Here is a 19,365-nt window from a genome sequence, read left to right on the forward strand (position 1 = left end):
CAGACATGTGTCCCTGTGCTGTAATCACATCTCCAAATGCAAGAATAGCAAATTTTGGTAGAAGTTATCACTGCTCTGAGCAGCAGCATTAATGAGAAATACTGTGATTTTCCCAGAGCATAATTCTGCACAGAAACCTTACTCAGATTCTTTCCAGCTCATATATCCTTTCATTGCTGGCACACGAGGCTCTTCCATGATCCTTATTCTTATGGGAAAAAGAGACAATCCTTCATGAATTCCTCTCTTATCCCACTGCTAGCTCTGATTTTGGTGAATTCCCATGTGGAATTTTCACAGGGGAAGGGCCAAAGGTTTGAAATATTTCTCAAAGTCATCTGCCTTGTGTGATTCCTAAACCAGACATGTGGCAATCATGCAAGGGGGGGAGGACACTTCATGGTATCTGTTTTAGGAGAAATGTGTTGTAAAAGAGAAAAAGATGAAATATGGGATATTATATGCCAAGGACGTGAAAATCCAATTCTTTGGAGCTGTTTCAGGAATCTGTTTGCCTCAACATGTGTTGTTACTGTTAGTCGGGCAGAGTTTTGCCTCAGTAATATTCTGCTAGTCTTTTAACATCCCTTTGTTCAGAGAGAGAAAGGAGGACTGGTTTACAGTGCCCGTGAGACCCAGCTCAGGTTAAAGCTAATGAAGAACGCATACATTTAATTTGTTAAAGGGGTTTTCTGCCTGTTTCAGGAAAGAGGGGGGGGATTATTACCATTTCACCCCCTAATAAAAAACAGGATCCTGTATCTTGGAAATGTTTACAACATAACAAAATGAGGTTATGTTACGCTGTAAAATTTTAAAGGGGGCTGTGCACTGACACCTAGGCTCAAGGGGTGGGCAGGGACTTTGCTGCCAAAAGGAGTCCTGAGCTCCTTCTGTGCAAGCCAGAAATCTCCATGAGCCAGCTCAGGGGACTCGATGCAAGGAAAGGGATGGGGTATTATCTCATTTCCTTCCCAGACTTCCTACTACTGTTTTGGACAATTTAAACCTTTAAGAATGCATAAGGCAAACAAACCTTGTTCTCCCCAGTGTGTGAAAACCTGTCTTTTGCATTATTAAGCTGCAAAGGAAGGCATGGCTTATCTTGCTCATATTCTCCGCACATACGAGAGGATCTGGCCCAAACGTGTTTCACGGCTTGTCTGTCTGGGTTAGCGTGCTGCTTGCTATGAGTGAAGGAGAGGAAAGAATCAATGCTTAATACCACAGAGCCTTACAGAGATTGCTCTTGTATGCTTATCACTACCAAATAGACAAACAAAAATAAATGCATTAATAGATACCTGACTGGAAGTGTAAATGAAACAAAAGCTATCGAATCAGGATTTTATCCATTTAATTGCAGAATAGGTGTTTTCATCAGCCTTGTAATGGTTTATTGCCTTTCAAAGCTTGTTTATTGTAATTGATTAATGAAGACTTAGAGCACCACTCTCTTATGGGTTAGAAGGGGAATGAAGTTGCAATACCATCTATGTTTGTAATTCACTGTGTTACTGCAGGCTCCCTTGATATTTGAGATAATGCATTATTATAGCTCCATGTCACACTGTCCATCTCCCGGAGCAGAAAGCAAGGACAGAAGTCTGTCCCATGAAACACAGAAAGCAAATCTACACCATTATCCCATGCTTGCTTGGGCCTGGTAACAACCATTTCCAAAAGACTATGCTGTTGTCTGGATCACATCTGTAGAAACAGCCAGGACAAGGATGAGAGAGAATGGTTCCAGGAAAACATTACTGTAGACCTGAAAAACAGCAATTCCTATGTGAGTGCATTAGTTCTGACTTAGGTTTTGTGCATAGTGTCTATATATCTATATATTATAGAGATAATATATATTATAATATACATATTACATAAAATGACTGAGTATAGGTCCAAATGCTCAGAAGATTTAAAAGACTGTATCTCACAAAGTTGCACTGATGAGAGAGGAAAAGGAACTGGAAAGACAAACTCCATCCCATCTAATGAATACTTCCTTGACATATGTGCAGCTCCCGCTGGGGATTTGAGCTGGCGCATTTATGCAGTATGGTCCCAATTATTGAAGCCCACGAGCTCTGTATGTGTTTGGGTTGTGTGTATGTTCGTTACCCTACTTGCTTTCTCGAGTAAGCATTTAGTACTAGCAGAAAACTATGCAAAAATCCTTAGCAGACACTTGTGAATTCTGGCAGGTTTTCAATTCAGTTTTAAAACAGTGTAGGTCAATGCACCTCTGATGCAACTCAACTAAACCCTGTAAATTTGCACCAGGAATGACACTGATCTGCTGTGCACATTTTCCTTCCTGAAAGTCATTATCACATGCCTCTCTTTCTAAGGAAGACATTTTTATGAGAGGTGGATCACTGGGGTGGGTTTCTTTTGCATGGCTGATTTGCCCCATGCTTCAGCCGTAACAATGCGGTTTCACTAGGCGCTGGGTCATACGGCTGACCTCAGCTAACAAGCTGTTCCTGTTTGTAGGCTACTGGGAATGTTTATAGGCCACTGTTTTCCTCCATTCTAAACACATAGTTGTTTCTCAAGATCCATATAAATCATAAGGTCACAAAACTCATAAAAACTGTGACATTCTCTGTGATACAGGATACAAATGAATTAACTTCAGGCTTAGCAGCTTTAAACAACTATGATATATTTCATCATAATATAAATGTATTCTTTGAAGATATATATACTTTTTAGTTCAATGATACACACATTAAAATGGTAACAAAATTTCTCAGTGGGACCAACTTTTATATACTGATGTTCCAAATTGGTGCAGTTCAACTGAGCTCTTGTAACAAAACAAGAAAAAAAAAAAAAAAAAAAAAAAGTACTAGGTACTAGAACTGTACTAAACTGAGCTTAAGAGAAATACTGTTTTGTTTGCAATGAATGTTAAGTATCCATGTACTTTATAAGAAAATGATGCTGAGGATGCTATTGAATTTCTTAATGTAGACTTCAAGACCAGAACCTTATGGGGAGGTTTGAACTAACATGCTGGATTGACAAACCCATGTGTGCAAAAACCAACTACACCTATAAGGAAGCACATTCAGTTACCAATACCAGTTCTATTCATAATGTCTGTACTGAAGCTAGACAACATATTAGTAGAAAGTAACTGGTAGCCATTACTATAGTTTAATTTGCAGAAGTTTCCATTCTGCTTCCCTGTTGTCATTTGGCTTACTTGTTTTGAAATGCCTGTCTTCTAGGCTGAAAGTTTCCCAGGCTGCTCATCTGCACGATAATGAACTTTGGAAAGAGAGAGCTAAAATGATTCAGGTCTTTTTTAGTTCAAGGAATAATGTAAAAACTCATGCAGAGGGAAGCACACATACGTGCATACACATGTTCCCATTGCAAAACAGAAGAACCGTGGGACTTTTTCAGGCAGGTCTTCAGACCAGTTACTGAGACCAGAAGGCTGAAATTTGAAAGCAGCCTCCATGAGTAAATGTTCTTTGCACTGCTCTTGCGAAATATCATCTAGATTTCCCAAAGCCATGGCTTCTTTAAAGTTGCCGGCTGCACATATTACTCATGCTGCTTAAGGGCTGTTTGTTAAAGTGGCAATGTACACAACCAGATGATTTTGTGCTGAGATAACAGCCCGCCAGGAAGCATGCAGACATTGTAAGTGGGTTGATCTCTGAACTACAAATGCTTCTTATTCAGCTTTGTGTGCCTCCCGTGCCAGAGAGTGCTTCTAGATGCTATGGTCAGACACTTTGTCTTTCCATGTTTGTATTATATGAGAGAAGTAAGGAGAGAGGGTTTTCATCTCTAAGTGTTACAACAAACTGCCAAAGGTCTTCTCAGCATTATGACAATATTTAGCTAGTAATTCCCCACATTTCACACACCCTAGGAATTAATTTTCAAGCCAGAGAAGCTTTGAAAATTTTGATCTTCTTTTTTAAATTCAAATATATTTTTTTTCTTTGACAATAACTTAAGAGCCCATGTTCCCCACCAAAAACAAACAAACAGAAAAGAGATCTAATTAAACACTGACAGGTCAAAAAAGTCAGCAATGTATGCTCTTCAATAACTCTAGTTCTTTGTAAGTATGCCTTACACTCTAGTTGTGTGACTATATACAGGTTTTAGATGCAGTTTCAGCAAAAATCAATGTATTCATTTACATGTGTCACACTTCCAGGCAAGCAGGACCAAAAGAAATCATTTATATCAATACCAACTGTGTACACGAAGACACTAATCCAACAGTGGATTTTTCATTTTGGCCAATGGCCTGCCCAAAGGGAAAGTGATGCAGAAAACAGAACAAAGAGAAAAACATTAAGAAATATTGAGTTCTGAGTGCCTAACACTGCATCCTTAATGCTCTCTTAATACAGTTCCTAACTGAAAATAAATGAATAAATACCCATCATTTTACTGCATTTACAGAGCTTCAGGACATGGTTGCCATGGAAGAAAATTGCCATAACTTGTGTCCTAATGCTGATATGTATGTCTGCAATTTCCTTTCTCCTTTAGCCTCTTTTAGTTTCATTAATTACGGGTGTTGCTCAGAGAGGTTGTAGACAGCCCACAAGGGAAAAATATTTGAGAGTTTCAAAAGCGTGAAACTTATTTTATGTTCTGAACTTTCACAGTTTCTGTGTAAAGCTAACATCTACCTAATACTTTTGAAAGTCAAGTTCCTTAGGTTATGATTAATATACCACATAGATCCCAATAGGATAATTACAAATTAATCAGCAGTTCAAAACTCCCAAATGGAGTACTATAAGGTTGCCATCCCTTTAAAGCATTCCTTTTCTACTTTCATAGAAAGAAAAATAATCACAGAAGAGTCTGATCTTGGTTTGATTCAGTTCGGTCCCTTTCTCTGTTCTTCAGGCATTTGAGGAACCAAACCTGAAGCTTCAATAACTTAGCAATTAACCAGGCTTTTTAGTGAATTCAGCAGTACATGCTAACAGCGCTAATACAACCACAAACCATTAAACTAGTTAGGCACATGAAAACAATATTTAATGGATATAGAGGCATACAGATAGAGTTTGGCTCCCTGCAACAGTGTGTGTGTATATAAGCACAAGTCTCTGTAAGTAATTTAGTCTAGCTCTCCTACAGAAATCACACAAATGTATTTGATTTTTAATTGTGTGAGACTTTGCAGCCCCTTCTTCCAGTTGTACGGTTTAAGAAAACTTCCAAGTTTTGAGCCTCTGTTAAGAAGCTTTACTTGACACCCACAGAAGCCACTAGGAATCTTTCCATTATTTCAGAAGGAGCTAGACTGACGTTATTTAAAACACGGTATCTAGCTATCTAGGCTTTGTTCCTTGCTGTTTGCAAAATTTCTAGAATGGCACTCCTCTCTCTTCTGTCTCCACATATGTAAAATGAGAATGACAACTTTACCTCAGAGGAATGTTGCAAAGCTTCACGTATAAACAGATTGGCATACTTGGGTGAAGTTGCTCAACTAACGAGAAGTGTTCTGATGGATGGGCATCTCTTGGGAGGTCATAAAAACAAAAACAAAGCTGTGTAATTGAGTTTGGGGAAATTATTTTTGGGGCTTTCATAAGCCAAGTCTTCTGCAAGATGATTGATTGTGCCTCCTTTTTTGTCTCTCTTATCACCTATAATATCCTTCCAAATCTAACCATGTTGACTTAGTGGCTTTATACAAAACTAAACCACGGCATAACCCTCATACCTGAAATGTACGAAGGAGCACAAAACTAAAATATAGCCAGTGATAAAAACAATTACTTAAAAAAAGAAATGGACTTTGTTTCAGTTTCTTAAGCCCTTAGCTGGCTCAACATAGATAAAGTAGCTATGAAAGAACCAGTAAAAATTAGCCTGCATTTTATTTTGTGAAGAACACTGGGAAGTTGGCAAGAGGTAAAATTTTGCAGTGAAACAGGGAGGTGAACAAGTTGTAAATGACTCTAATATATTCCAGATGGCATATTTTACTTGGGAACTGAGTTTAGAGTAATTAGAGGCATGTGAATTTCCTATAAATACTAAACTTCACCAGTTTGACAGTAGAAAGCTCCATCGTCTCTGAAGCCTTTCAACTCCTAAGTGTTTCTTTTTCCCCACTTAAAGTGGAAGTCATGGATTTGTAAATTTGTCTTATTTGACAGACAGAAACCTTTTTCTGTGAAAATATAACATTTTTCTATGCCAGAAAGTTATGAACTAAAGTTCCTCACTGAAGAGGTTTAAAATTGAATGTTTCTTCCCAGAAGAGGTTTTCGTTTTTATATACTAGGATCATTATATTATAATTTATTACAGTGTGTGACAAGCAATGAAATCAGTGGAGTTTGCCCTAACTTCAAGATCAGATCTTTTCATTGGTAAAATGATTTTTGCAGATAGATATGCTGAAGACCTTAGCAGATGAATTTTGCTCTTACTTCCCCTAGGACTCTACAAAACTGAAATGGTAAAACCTGGACCACAGCCTCCAATTCTGCATGACATTGTTACATTCATTCCTGGACTGAATCCTGGTGTTCATATTTCTGTTGAAGAATTTTCCAGGTTTTATTTGGTGTAAATAGAATAGAATTAAATAAATATAAGGAAAAATATTCTGTCACCACTTCCACCCTCTTTAGCCATATATCAGTGTAAACTGGCTTAGATCCATGGACATAAAGGGGCTAATCTCATTTGCAGCAGCCAAAGATCTCTCTGCTGTTCTCAGTGGAGCAGTATAGATAAAAGTACAGATATAATCTTGCTTATTTAGTTCAGATCTTCAGTTCTGCCAGTCCCAGGTATTCAAAACACATGAGCCAAACAACCAGAAGCGTGTGATAAGATGAAGGATAATCAGATTCTAAAATAGTAGTGATTATTTTTATTACTTCTGGGTTTTCAACTTTTATTGGTTAAGGTATGTTGTATATCAGATTCCCCTGCTCTGCAGAGAATTAAAAGCTTGATTTTAACATAAAAGGTCAAATCTCAAAGCATTAGATGATTCCAGAAACCAGTGTAATAACAAAACCGTTGCTAGCATTAGTTGTAATCAAACTGTTACAGTGGGTAACTGTAGATCTTCATTGATGTCTTTGTTACATCTTTTCTCTTTTTCTCTACAGCATTGCCTTGCACTAAAATATAACCTCACCAGTTCATTCTTAATGGGGACCCACTGTCAGTTAATGGCATTAGTAAATTACTGAACAGTGGCCAAATCCCAATGGCCTTATTCCCAGAAATCTCTTAGGTTGACAGGAGCTCAGCATGAGTAACTTCAGTGAGTTTTGGCCCTGGATGAAGACCATGAAAGCAGCAGCTTAGAGAAGACCAACTGAAACAAAAGCCTCCCAGACTGACAAGGATTTCAGTAAATTACAAATCATTAACTGATTACAAATTGCTAATTTAAATATCCAGCACTTCAGAGAACTGTGTGATTCAGATGATATACTGTTTCCCTCAGGGTGCTCTATCCATGCTGCGAATCCTGCATAGCCAAAACCAGCTTAAAAGATTCCTGCCATGGGCACTCACTCCCACCTCCCCTGTTTGCACAGAGTGTGCATGGCCTGGCTGGTGCTAATTCAACTGTGTGTGTGTTCCCACTCCGAGAAATGATCTCCTGGGGTTCCAAATGGATTTAAGAAAGAAAGCAAGAAAAACAGAATGGTCATTTCACTCATTCTGCCAAAGACATGTCCACATCAACAGCTGACTTGGCAGGATGGAGGAAGATTTCTGATGAGAAGTCTTCTTGCAATGGGAGATACCACCTCTGGGTGGAAACCACCATTGAGGGTCCCAGCCACCAGCAAAGGCTGATGTGTCTCCTCAGGAGGGGGCTGCCTTTTCAGCCCCCCCTCAGAGGGGTCACCTCACCAGGGTTGGGGACAGGAGCTCTGGAAAGCAGTCGGGCTGTGCAAGAGCTCTGATGTAGAGCAACCTGATGGACGCTGAGGTTCCCGGCAGAAAAACAGCCTCTTTGGGGCTGTGCCTATTTTTTTATTTTATTTTATTTTTAACAGCATGTGCTTCTTTTTCTTGTCGCTAATAAACCGGGATTAAGGTTGGTATCCCTTGAGTGCCTGCCGTTCTTAAGCTCTTAGCTCTGGGATACAGATTGCTTTGTGCCACAAGCACTGCAGTAAATCCCACACCGCTAACCTTCAGTCACTAATGGGGCACAAATTCACAGAGCGGAACCACTCGAAACTTGTTATTTAACTTTCTTCTTCCAGTGCCTTCTGTTCAGCTACGATGGAGAATTGTGAGGGGAAAAAAAAAAAAAAAAAAAAAAAAAAAAAAAAAAAAAAGAGTTTATTATAGAATAAAGGCAAAAGAAAGATATATTCTGGGAAACAGATTCTCATAACCAAGGATAGTCTGTCCAGCATGGATAATTTGAATCAGGGAGAGATTTAACAGCTTGGTGAAAGGGGAAACAGAGAAAGAAAGAAACAGAGAGGTGGAAGATCTTTTAATTCTAACAGGTGAATAACCAAAATATTCATAACCGCCCTATAGGTGAATATTACAGTAGGCTGAAGAAAAATATGGCATATTGAGATGTAAATTATAGCTCTATACGCTTCACTGATTGTTTCATAGCATAAGCTTAGATTTCAGCTGAGTTCCACATAGGTCTTAGGAAGGAATATTTTTTTTAGGCAAAAGGCATAAGCTCTTGCCGCCCTAATATTAGGAAAATGTGCAGAAGCATGTAGCTTGGCAGAGTGGCTGGCTGCAGCACTGGCAGGGCTTTCCCATGCTCTCACTTCCCTTCACGTTGTGCTGTGGTGCATTTCAGTGGTCGCCAGCACGTTCACAACTGAAAACAGACATGAGCACTGTTATCACCTACTAGAAACTGGAAATGAAAAATCCACCAAAATCTGTATTCTGCAGCTGTTTATGTTTTTTTCATTGCCCATTGCTCATTTTTATAAGTATGCATTGGCCTTTTCCTTGAACCTATAACTTACACTTTCAAAAGACAAAAAAAAGAAAAAAAAAAAAAAAAAAGCATGCTTTTTGCAATTCCTTCAAGAATTTGCAGAGGAATTCTAGATTCCCTCATCACTCCAATGGGAATATTTCCCAGCCATTGTGTTGCTGAACCATAAAATTAGGACCGCCTAGTGAGAGCATGCCCAGGCACTGGCTGGGAGGAGTGGTGCTGCACAAGATCCCTACCCTGAGCTTCAGCAGGCTTGCCTCGAGAGACCACCCCGCACAAAACTGAGAGTTTTATTACAGTGCTAACTGAAAGTGAACACAAATGGGATATCCGGAGAGACCCAGGCAAGCAAAAGGGAAAGCTTTTTGTATGCTGGCATAGCGGCTCCAGGAGCAAACCCACTGACAAACCACTGGCATGGGCACGCCTTTCCTATTTTCACACATGAACTCACGTGCTAGTCTTTCACCTGAAACTCAGAGCAATGGTTAGCACTGTGTTTATATTTACATCTCCATGCCATAAACCCTAAAGGACTATAACATTACAAGAAATATTTGCCACACCATTGGCAGCAGTAACTGAGCGAAGAATTGCCAAGTGGGAAATCCGAATTTGCAAACTCAGTACTCTGGGCTGCATGCCAAGGCTGTCTGGGCGCTGCGGAGGTGACACGTTCAGGCTCCTCACAGGGAAACCAATGTGCCAACTGCATCCCTGGCACAGCATCTTCTCCTGACATACTTATGGAGAAGAACTGCGACCAAGTCCAGAGGGAGATGCAAGCTGCTTTCTGAGCTTCCTTGGCAGCAACTCCACTTTTGAGTTGTGACTGTACTTTCCCCTATTTACAAGAACAGTTGTTTGTGATACACTACGATCTCTGGTAGGATTTTGAAAAGTGCAAAAATGACAGTAGGACTTCGGTTTCCAAGGATAAACTAGTAAAATCCAAAGTTAATTTCCCTAGTAAAAAAAATAACAAAATTACTCAGTTATTGCAGCCCAGATTTCAGATGTTGCTGCCAGTGTGGGAGAATCCAAACCCATTTGTTGGTTGCCAGGTGAAAGCCATGATCCCTTAAACATGAAGGTTGTAGGGCCGATCTCTAGAGCTTCCCTTTTTCAAATCTTACTTCATACCTGTTGTCTCACATCTAACCTTTTCTGTCTGTCAGTAATTTTTCAGAGCAATAGAAAAAAAAATCAAAAATATCTTTCAATCTCTGCAGGCCGGCATGACCTATAACTTGCAAAATCCATTAGAAGACAGTGTTTTTGTAACCAAATTGTTTCATTTACAACTGCACAGCAGCCAGAAAGAGCACTGTAAATTACAGTTCTGTTGCTATAAGGGACAAAGAAAAGGTGTGGGCAGGCTATTGCTATAGAGGAGGAAACCTTGGAGAGCAATAGAATTTAATTTCAATGTGTTTTGCCTAATATTATTTCATATAATAGCAAAGCTGGTACTTACTCATCGATGACTTGTTTTTAGTGGTATATGAAAGCTTTAGGAAGACTGTAGAAGATTTTTTATTCTTAAGGTGTAGCAGAAGAAAGATGTTGAATTCAAACCTTTCTTTTTTCTTTTCTTTATACAAATAGTAAAAACATGTAAAATTGGATTAACATTTACAGATAAAATTGTTCTTAATTTGTAAAAATTCAGCAGTAGAGTTATCAATATTAATTTGAAAAATCAAGTACTTTTGAGGCTTGAGCCCTGAATGTCACCTGGGTAACTGATGAAGTAATGCTGTCAGAGAAGAGCAAAGAATGTCACTCAAAATCAGAAAGGGACTGAGATATCTGAACCCCATTAATGTCAGATGATGCAAAGCTCACAAATAACTTTAAGCACCTACTCTTGAGCTAGAACAAAATTCTCTGCATCACAGTGTTTGGAATGCTTTGAGTGGTTACTCTTTAATAAGCAGTTAAGGATATGGAGAAAGGTTGTCTAGTTCAAAAGTCTTAACACTTATTATTCCATAAGGTCTGAAAACCAGCAGCCTGCAACCCTGAGTGCATCCAATAGGTATTCCAGGGAACTTAGAGCTGGTATTCTTAAGTATATTTCTATTGGGAAAATAAAATAAAATAAAATAAAATAAAATAAAATAAAATAAAATAAAATAAAATAAAATAAAATAAAATAAAATAAAATAAAATAATTTTTAAAAGGAACTCTTTCTGATGTCTTTTAATAATTCCTTTCACAACTTTCAGATACTCCTATCCATCATAATGAATTTGTAGCAAGAACAGAGGTTTAATTTAAAAAATGCAAGTTACTTGAAGGGTTTTAAATTTTCTCATAAATGAACATTTCCTCTTTGTATTTCCACCAATTTGAAATGGGACAGTGAAGCTAACTAGCTGAGCAATTGCTACTAGAAAAATCAAATACATAGGGGGAAATGCAGTTAACACAATATTTCACATATGTTAATGCTTACAGTTCCATCAGTGTCAGCTTTATTTTCTACTTGATATACACCAAAGCTGGCACACAGTTTTAACTGATGAGATAATGTCATTTTTAATTTAAGGAGCCTTAAGCCGGCCACTTTAACTAGTGATATCATCTTTGCAGTTGTCTCATGGGACTTTATGTAAACATAAGTAATGTGCCCTGGATGGTTTGGAACAGGGTTGTTAGAAATGACATTGGTCATCACAAAGACATTCTTTTTCCTTTGATCTCTTTAAAAATGTCAGACACGCTTTATTTTACTGTCATTTTTAGCTCTTCCTTGTATATTAATATGTTCAGAACATTTCGGTGAACCTAATAGTAGAATAAAGGTCTAAACAAATTAATGGCTACATTTTAGTGTCAGTTGTAGTAGGCTAATGAAAAGTAAATGAGATTGTCTGACTAACAGCAACCTGTTAAGTAAAACGGCAGCATGCCTGAGATGCAAAGAATTACAGGCAGAGATACAATCCAAGAGACCAGAGCAGAACCTAGGCTCCAAATGCCACCACATTTTAGGAAAAGATTAAACCAATTCTTCAGACTGTGTCTGCCCCTCCTTCCCACCTAGGGTTGAGTGAAATCATCTGCTAATAAAACTTAAAACCCGACTTGTCTCCACACATGCAGCTCATGCCTCTCCGTGACCATGATGCTCATTTGTATTCTCCGGGTTGGCTCAGTGCACCAAGCTGCCGAGCTCTCCCCAGCCCACTGAAATCCAATTTGTGAGACCCAGCCTCATGTATTGGCATTTCTGGTCACTCAGCTGAGGAACCCTAACATGACTGGTGCTCCCAGGCCTATCATTATTGCATATTATTGCTTTTTTTTATGAAGTCCTTGAGAATCTAGCAAGTAACCGAGGAGGATTTAGCCCAGCCTGTTCAGTAATCATATGCTGAACAAGCATGAACAGTGTAGCGTGCTTGATTCAAATACCTAAGAAAAGGTGATTTGTAATGAGACAAGTTTTGTCTGAGAAAACTGAAGTGTTGTGATTGGTGTGTGGATTTTGAGATTCAAAATTATTTGTCCAAATAATGGGGAAAATAACAGATTTTTCTATCACTGATCTGCAACGTGGAGGAGTTTTGAAGAAAAACTAATGTTTAGGGATTTATTTATTATTCTGTGGACATATGTTTGGAGGACAGCATATGGAAATCAAAGTATTGTTCATAAAGAGCTCCAGCCAAAAAGACATTTTTGAATTCATAACAGAACTTCACAGTTTGAAAAGAATGCTATGCATTATGTATTGATAACAACACTACACAGACAAAGAAACACAATTTAATAATACAGAATTGTGCTCATGAGATTTCCTTTTTTTTTCTTGTTAATTGGTTACTTTAGCTGACATTGTCTGCAAGCATAATGGACACCATTCTTCCTAATAGTTCCATGTTGCCAGATGATGTCTACAGACATAATGTAGTCCATTTTAATTATTTCATTTTGCTTACATCTTTCAGCATAATGCATTTTCCAAGCAAGCTAGCATTTTTCTTGATTATCTATGTTGTGTTATGGTTTCTAAATTAATTAGGTCTCCTTCTTTCCTGGAAGTTAAAAGTTTCTTCCTTCCATTTATCTACCAGGTATGATTATGTTGAAGTGATTGATGGAGATAATGCTGAAGGACGCTTATGGGGAAAGTACTGTGGAAAAATTGCTCCCCCTCCTTTAGTGTCTTCAGGACCATATCTTTTCATTAAATTTGTTTCCGACTATGAAACACATGGAGCAGGATTTTCTATCCGTTACGAAGTTTTCAAAAGAGGTGAGAAACAATTTATTGTTATATAGCTGATCACTTTGTGATTTTTGCTTTCATCAAAAAGTTCACCATACTTTTTAGGAATGGCGGGAATATGGTAAAATGCTTGAAAGAGAGAATTATACTACCCTTGTCATTGCAATGTGGGGCATGTATTCAATGGGTGTAAATTGTTATGAATCCAATGGGTCAGCTGCATTTGAGGATTGACTCCTTTGGGTGTAATCTGATAGTCTTCATCAGCTGTTTGTTTGGATCTTCAGATCTTCTTAAAACCATAAGCTTTTTTTTTATTTTTTTATTTTTATTTTATTGTGATAATAATTGCTGTATGATTTACAATGTTACTGCCTTAACAGCACTGTAACCTTCTGAGTCCCTGTCTTATTCTGGTTAGTGCTTTGCTCTGCATTCCCAATAGGCAGCTGTGAGCTCAGAAAGGACCAGTGTACACATGGGCAGCAGATGATGTTACTGTTCCTTTCACAAATCATGTTTGGGAGTTAAAGGAGTGGGGAAGGTCACACAGTTCAGAAATTAGTCCTACTGGATGCTTGTGCAGGGAGCACAGATAGTGGTACAGGCAAAAAAAGCCCAGAGAAACAGTCCAGGGTTAACCAGACCAATAGATAGTCTTTCTTTAATAATTCTCTGAATCAATACTAAAAGGACCTTGAGATAATTTTTTTGGCATATGCTTTCCCTACAGTTGGATGGAGATAAATAATTCATATATCCCATTCCTGAAGAATATAGGACCACAACCAGATAGTATACAAAAAGACAAGAAGCTTAAGACAAGGCAAAACCAACCAAGCAACCAAAAATATTGACTTCAACATCAATGATACAAGTCATATTTACAAAAGCAGATAAAAACTCCAAATTTCCAATGCAAACGACTCCCAGACAGTGTTACGTTTTCAGAATGAGTTCAAGTCCCTTTTATGCACCTAAATCAGAGCTGGATTTTCAGTTGTGTTGAGCACACGCACTTGGCAGTAGCCGTATTGTTAGTGAGGAGAATCTCAGTAGTGAGGTCTCTTTTCAGCTGCACACTAGTGCTGCTCTGCACAGTGCTAATTGGGGCCACAGACCTCTTGTTCACTATCTTCCTTGTCTGTAAATCCACTCTTGGCTCCCAGAAATTCTTTTGGTGACCTTCAGGGTCAAATTTTTTGAAAGAACTCAGCATCCAAATGACACCAAGCTTTCCTGAAAAATATCTCTATTTATTTTGGTGTCTTTAGGAAGCTAAACTCTTGAAACTGTGTCCTGAAGTTTCTCAGGGCTTATATATATATAGTACCATCTTTCATAAAGACCAAGGCTGAAACATGAGAACAAGTGAAAGAATGGCCCGTGAAACAATCTATTTTAGTAACTGAGTGTTTTCAAGAAGAAAAGCTTTTATTTATTTTCTAATAGTGTAGTGGCAAGTCAGAACTCTGACAGGAATGTTGTGCTTATTTCCTTGTGTGGTCATTTACATTTCTCAGTGATACACATTAAGCACGTTAAGTTGGCATTATGAATGTGATTTTACACACACAGAAGTCAGGAAACTCAAAATTATGGCTCCCAGAACAACTTTAACTCTAGTTCATTCCACATAAACTGTATATTAAGGCAGAAAAGTTATCACCGGGTACAGCATTAGAAAAAGCTGTGTGTACACAAAGGGTACAAGTTATAGTTGTCGTGGGAACACATCCCTTTTTAACTTCTAAGTTAATGCATAGATGCTATTCCAAATTTGCATTTTAATTTCTGTACCAAATAAAGCTGACCAGTTTACCCTGTTATGCAGATGAAGCTCAGATGTGCACAGCAGACTAGCATGCCCTGTTTTAGCATATTCACTACCTCGCTTATCATTTCCCAGACATGAGAAGCATTAAAATGATCCCAATCCCAAGCTCCTGCGGCACTGAGACAAAGTCTGAGCTGCACTCCAGCACTCCTACATCCCAAGATGTGAGAGCATCTTTAGTTTTAGAAAAGAAAAATTGCATTACTCTACCCATGCACTAAACTGAATCCTAAACCTGTAGGTTCCTGAAAATATAGGTTCAGCTGAATCCCGAACCAACACTTAGCACATGTGATAAATGATAAATGCATGATAAATGCATTATGGATTTTGAGAGTAGGATCTGCCTTTACTTCTCATCCAGTTCCTGAGCCATCAAAACACTGAAGGAGATGTTGAGTTCCAGAATAACATGTTGCCTAATGTTTAGCTACCCTGAAATGTTCCTTATTTTGCTCTGGCAGCCAGCCTCCCATAGGATGGGTACTGACTAGAAGAGGATCAAGATAGTTCACGTCCAACATTCCTAACCTTAGTTTATGGTGTAAATTCAGAGAAAAGTCAGTGTCAACCAAGAAGGCAAATGATCTTCTGGCTCCGTGACACCTATAGAGAGCAAATGAAATGATCCCTTTCTCTTTCTTTGCTCTCTCTTTTGTCTCCCTTCCCTTCAGCTCATCACTTTTACTATGTTGCATGCACACACACATGCAATCTCCCTGCCTCACAGGTATCTGTTTTGTTAGGTCTCTGCAAGAGCCTTTTCTGCCAGTTTCCTATGAAGATTGCTTTGTGGAGTTCCTTGTAGCCTCAGTGTTGATTTAATTCTTGTTGTTTTTTTTTTCACAGTGTCAATAAAGGGTCAAAATCTGTGGAGGGCATTTTAGTGAGGCAGCTCTTCTGAATACAGTTTTTTGTTTCTTGCACCAGATTGGCTTGAACATGTTTAAAACAACGCAAGCTGGTACTGAGATGCCATGTGTGAATGTAAGGAGCCTGATGATCACATACTCACAGAGCCAGGATTTGGCTGTATTTAATAAAGCAATAATGATCCTGGCTTACATTTTATATTGCATCTTTTATTGGATTCCAAGAGGAGTACAGAGCACTTTATGCTATGAATGGCATACTCCAAAGCTATTTTATCCTGGAACAGCTACTGGTGGGAGTGAGGAGCAACAACTAGAATATAACCCTCCCATACATGACTAGGAGACAAGAGAATGACAGGGAGAGAAGAGAAATATCCAGCGTATGGGGGTGATATAATTATAGGCAAAATGTAATTTCCCAAATTGGAATGGGTCAGGTTACGTGAGCATTAATATCTACATCTTCCAAAATATGCCATGAAGTGTTCTGAATATTGATGTGATAGCTCAAGCATTTCCCGTCAGTGTCTGCTGAAGGACAAAAATACCTGAACTGACTAAATTCATTCATCCCTCTCTCTTGTATGCTGAATTTACTTGGAAGGTGGCCAGATCTGTGGGGGGTAATATGTTTGGCACATTCACAAGGAAAACATTTTCTATGGTGAAATAAGAGTATTCATATATGCAACAAGCCAGACTGTTTTCCTTCAATGATCTGTGTTAAGCATTGGAAGTCCTCTAAGGTTCCTGACTACAGTCTCTAAGGAAGCTGGGCATCCTCATCCACACTGAAAGCTCACACACACTCATTCCCCAGCACAGAGCTGTTGCAACCAAACTCTGTTGCCTGTGTCCTTCTTTTACTCCATGTCAGAAGAGCTTCATCTGAGTCATCCTACCCAAACTCCCCAGGTTGGCTGCCATCCACAGATGTCCCAAACCCTGTAAATCACTTTCCATTAAACCAGTGGTGTCAAAAGTCAGAGAGGGGGGTACCTGAGTTGACCTCATGGGAAGATGTGTGGGCTGTGCCTGCAGTTTATTGAGAGCACACCTGCAGATGTGGGATCCACAGAGAGGATTCCTGAGGGACCTAAACAAAGGAGAAACATCATCTGTCAACAAGAGATTGACTCTGGTTTTAGTCCCTTGTATTCAAGGCAAGTCCACTGACCTGGCTTCGCATCTCCAGCACCGCTTTCCTGCTCTACCGAGAGCAGTGTTTGGAGCATCACTTTATGCCATGGTGGGGACATGGGGGAAACCAATGTGTCAACATTGACATTAGGTGACTTCTAGCAACACTGCCTGTAATCACACAGTTTATCATGCCTGCACTAGCAGCAACATTTTACTGGTGCACCTGTGTCAACACCACTCAGAATGAGTCACTCACCCTTGGTACGTGTACGAATTACCTTTCACATTTAGTTTGTCAAGGAGGCATAGGTCACATCTGGCAGAGTTACTGAGTCAGTGCTCCAGGAATCTGAAACCACTACTCCCTCTACTGAATTCACTCACCCGCTTTTGGAAAAAAAAAAAATCTATTTCACCAATAAAAGCCTGTCAGCCATAAGATTTAAAGATTTGAGCTTGAAGGGGCTATAATTATTTCTCTAGGGCTCTGTCGAGATTTCTGCAGCTTACACTTTCATTGTTCCCACATGGCTTTGTATTTGTCATAATTTTTTTCTAGAGCTGGTACAAGTTTTCATATTGTTCCATACAAATTGAAAATTGGAGATCAGACAGTGTATGTGAATTGCACTTTAAAACCTGACTATCAGTAATATGAACAAGCTGGCTGAATGATTAATACAGTGATTAAAATGAGGTGTTTCATTGAAAAGCCACCTTTGCTGCTGGAGAGACAACACAGCCTAATTTGTTTTCCAGCTAACTACTTTGCTTAGTAGCATAGTGTTAACCCAGGTGATTTTTTCTCTCTCTTGCAGGACCTGAATGCTCCAGAAACTTTACTTCATCAAGTGGAGTGATAAAGTCCCCTGGATTCCCTGAAAAATATCCCAATAGCCTTGAATGCACTTATATTATCTTTGCACCAAAGATGTCAGAGATTATACTGGAATTTGAAAGCTTTGAACTAGAACCTGATTCAAATACCCCAGGGGGAGCGTTCTGTCGCTATGACCGATTGGAAATCTGGGATGGATTCCCTGATGGTAAGAGAAAAATGGACTGTGATACACGTAACCATTACTCCACAGTGTGCTGCAGAAGGCATATTCTCATTTTTTTAAATGCCAGAGTAGAGAGGTCCTTGTTTGATTTATTTGAAATGAGTTGAATTAAAGAGAAATGGGGAAAACGCTCTGTAAATTCATTCAGTAAAGCATATCACAGTGTGAAGTACTTTTTTTTATGAAATATATGTACTTTTGAACAGTTGGCTTGGGGAAAAAATGCATTTTTAGAGGGAATATGTGATGGGCTTCCTACACTAAAATATGAAACCCTGTAATGAGTCCTAAACTTTCACAGATAAAACACAAGAATTTTCCAGTAATATCCAGAAACTTGCACAAATTGGAGTTCAGGTACTAACTCTCCAGCCAGAGGAAACAGGTTTCAGAACTGCTGACCAAGCAGAGAATTTCTTTGCTAGAGCAAATGTGGCATCCATAGTTACACTCACTGAACAATTCCCCAGGTCAATGGGCAGTCCCATTGCCATTCAGGTAGCACTGGTGATCAGGCACTGCAGTGTTCCTCTCCCACAGTATACTCTCTTCCAGCAGTATAAACAAATTCAAAGGCTTTATCTTTGCTAATTTATAATCTCTGATTAGCTGGGCACACGTGCCAGGGTGGGTGTGTTGATGCCCTTCTGGAACGTACTTCTCTGACATCTCAGTAATTTTCCACTTAGTTGTTGATGACACTTGACTTTGTTTAATTCAATAAGTGCCCAACTAGATATTAGCTAAGTCTATGGAGCCAATGAGCCCTCATTTCACCCCACATCCAATCTTACATCCCTTTTCTACACTGAGACCGGTTAACAAAATAACTTTGTGATTTCTTTATTTTTTCACCTAAGTCAGCCAGTCCATATTAGCCAAATCCTCTCCAGGAAAGGGGCAGCCATGAACCCCAGCTAGGTAGGCTGCAGTCTAAAAGGGGCTGCTCAAGATAAGTACCTAACCTTTAGGATGCCCTATTGCCCATACAAATTGTGCAAACATCTATGTAATACTTTTTGTGATGCCTTTTTCAGTATTTTCCTGTATGGTGCAGACTGATAAAGGGAAGCATCATGTAGCTGCCTTTTATCTTCTTTCTTTTGTAACTTGTTGCAAAATTCATTGACTGATGAAAATTAATGATTGATGTTGTTTTGTTGGGTGCTAATTACAGATATTTCAGTTTTCCACTGGTGTGCTAACCCATATTAATAGATATTTTCTGGCA

At 38.9% G+C, this 19,365-nt stretch overlaps 1 protein-coding gene across 5 annotated transcripts in view; it reads left to right on the forward strand.

The window, feature by feature from the left end:
• The window catches only part of NRP1 (neuropilin 1), a 112,101-nt gene that overhangs the window by 32,797 nt on the left and 59,939 nt on the right, over positions 1–19,365 (forward strand). For all 5 annotated transcript variants that reach the window (XM_084508391.1, XM_084508393.1, XM_084508394.1 and 2 more), the window contains exons 4-5: positions 13,061–13,242; positions 17,889–18,116. In XM_084508391.1, the coding sequence (XP_084364517.1) occupies positions 13,061–13,242; positions 17,889–18,116 (410 nt within the window). The remainder of the gene's footprint in view (positions 1–13,060; positions 13,243–17,888; positions 18,117–19,365) is intronic.

The sequence above is a fragment of the Aythya ferina genome, assembly GCF_964211825.1.
Source record: "Aythya ferina genome assembly, chromosome: 2".
NCBI lineage: Eukaryota > Metazoa > Chordata > Aves > Anseriformes > Anatidae > Aythya > Aythya ferina.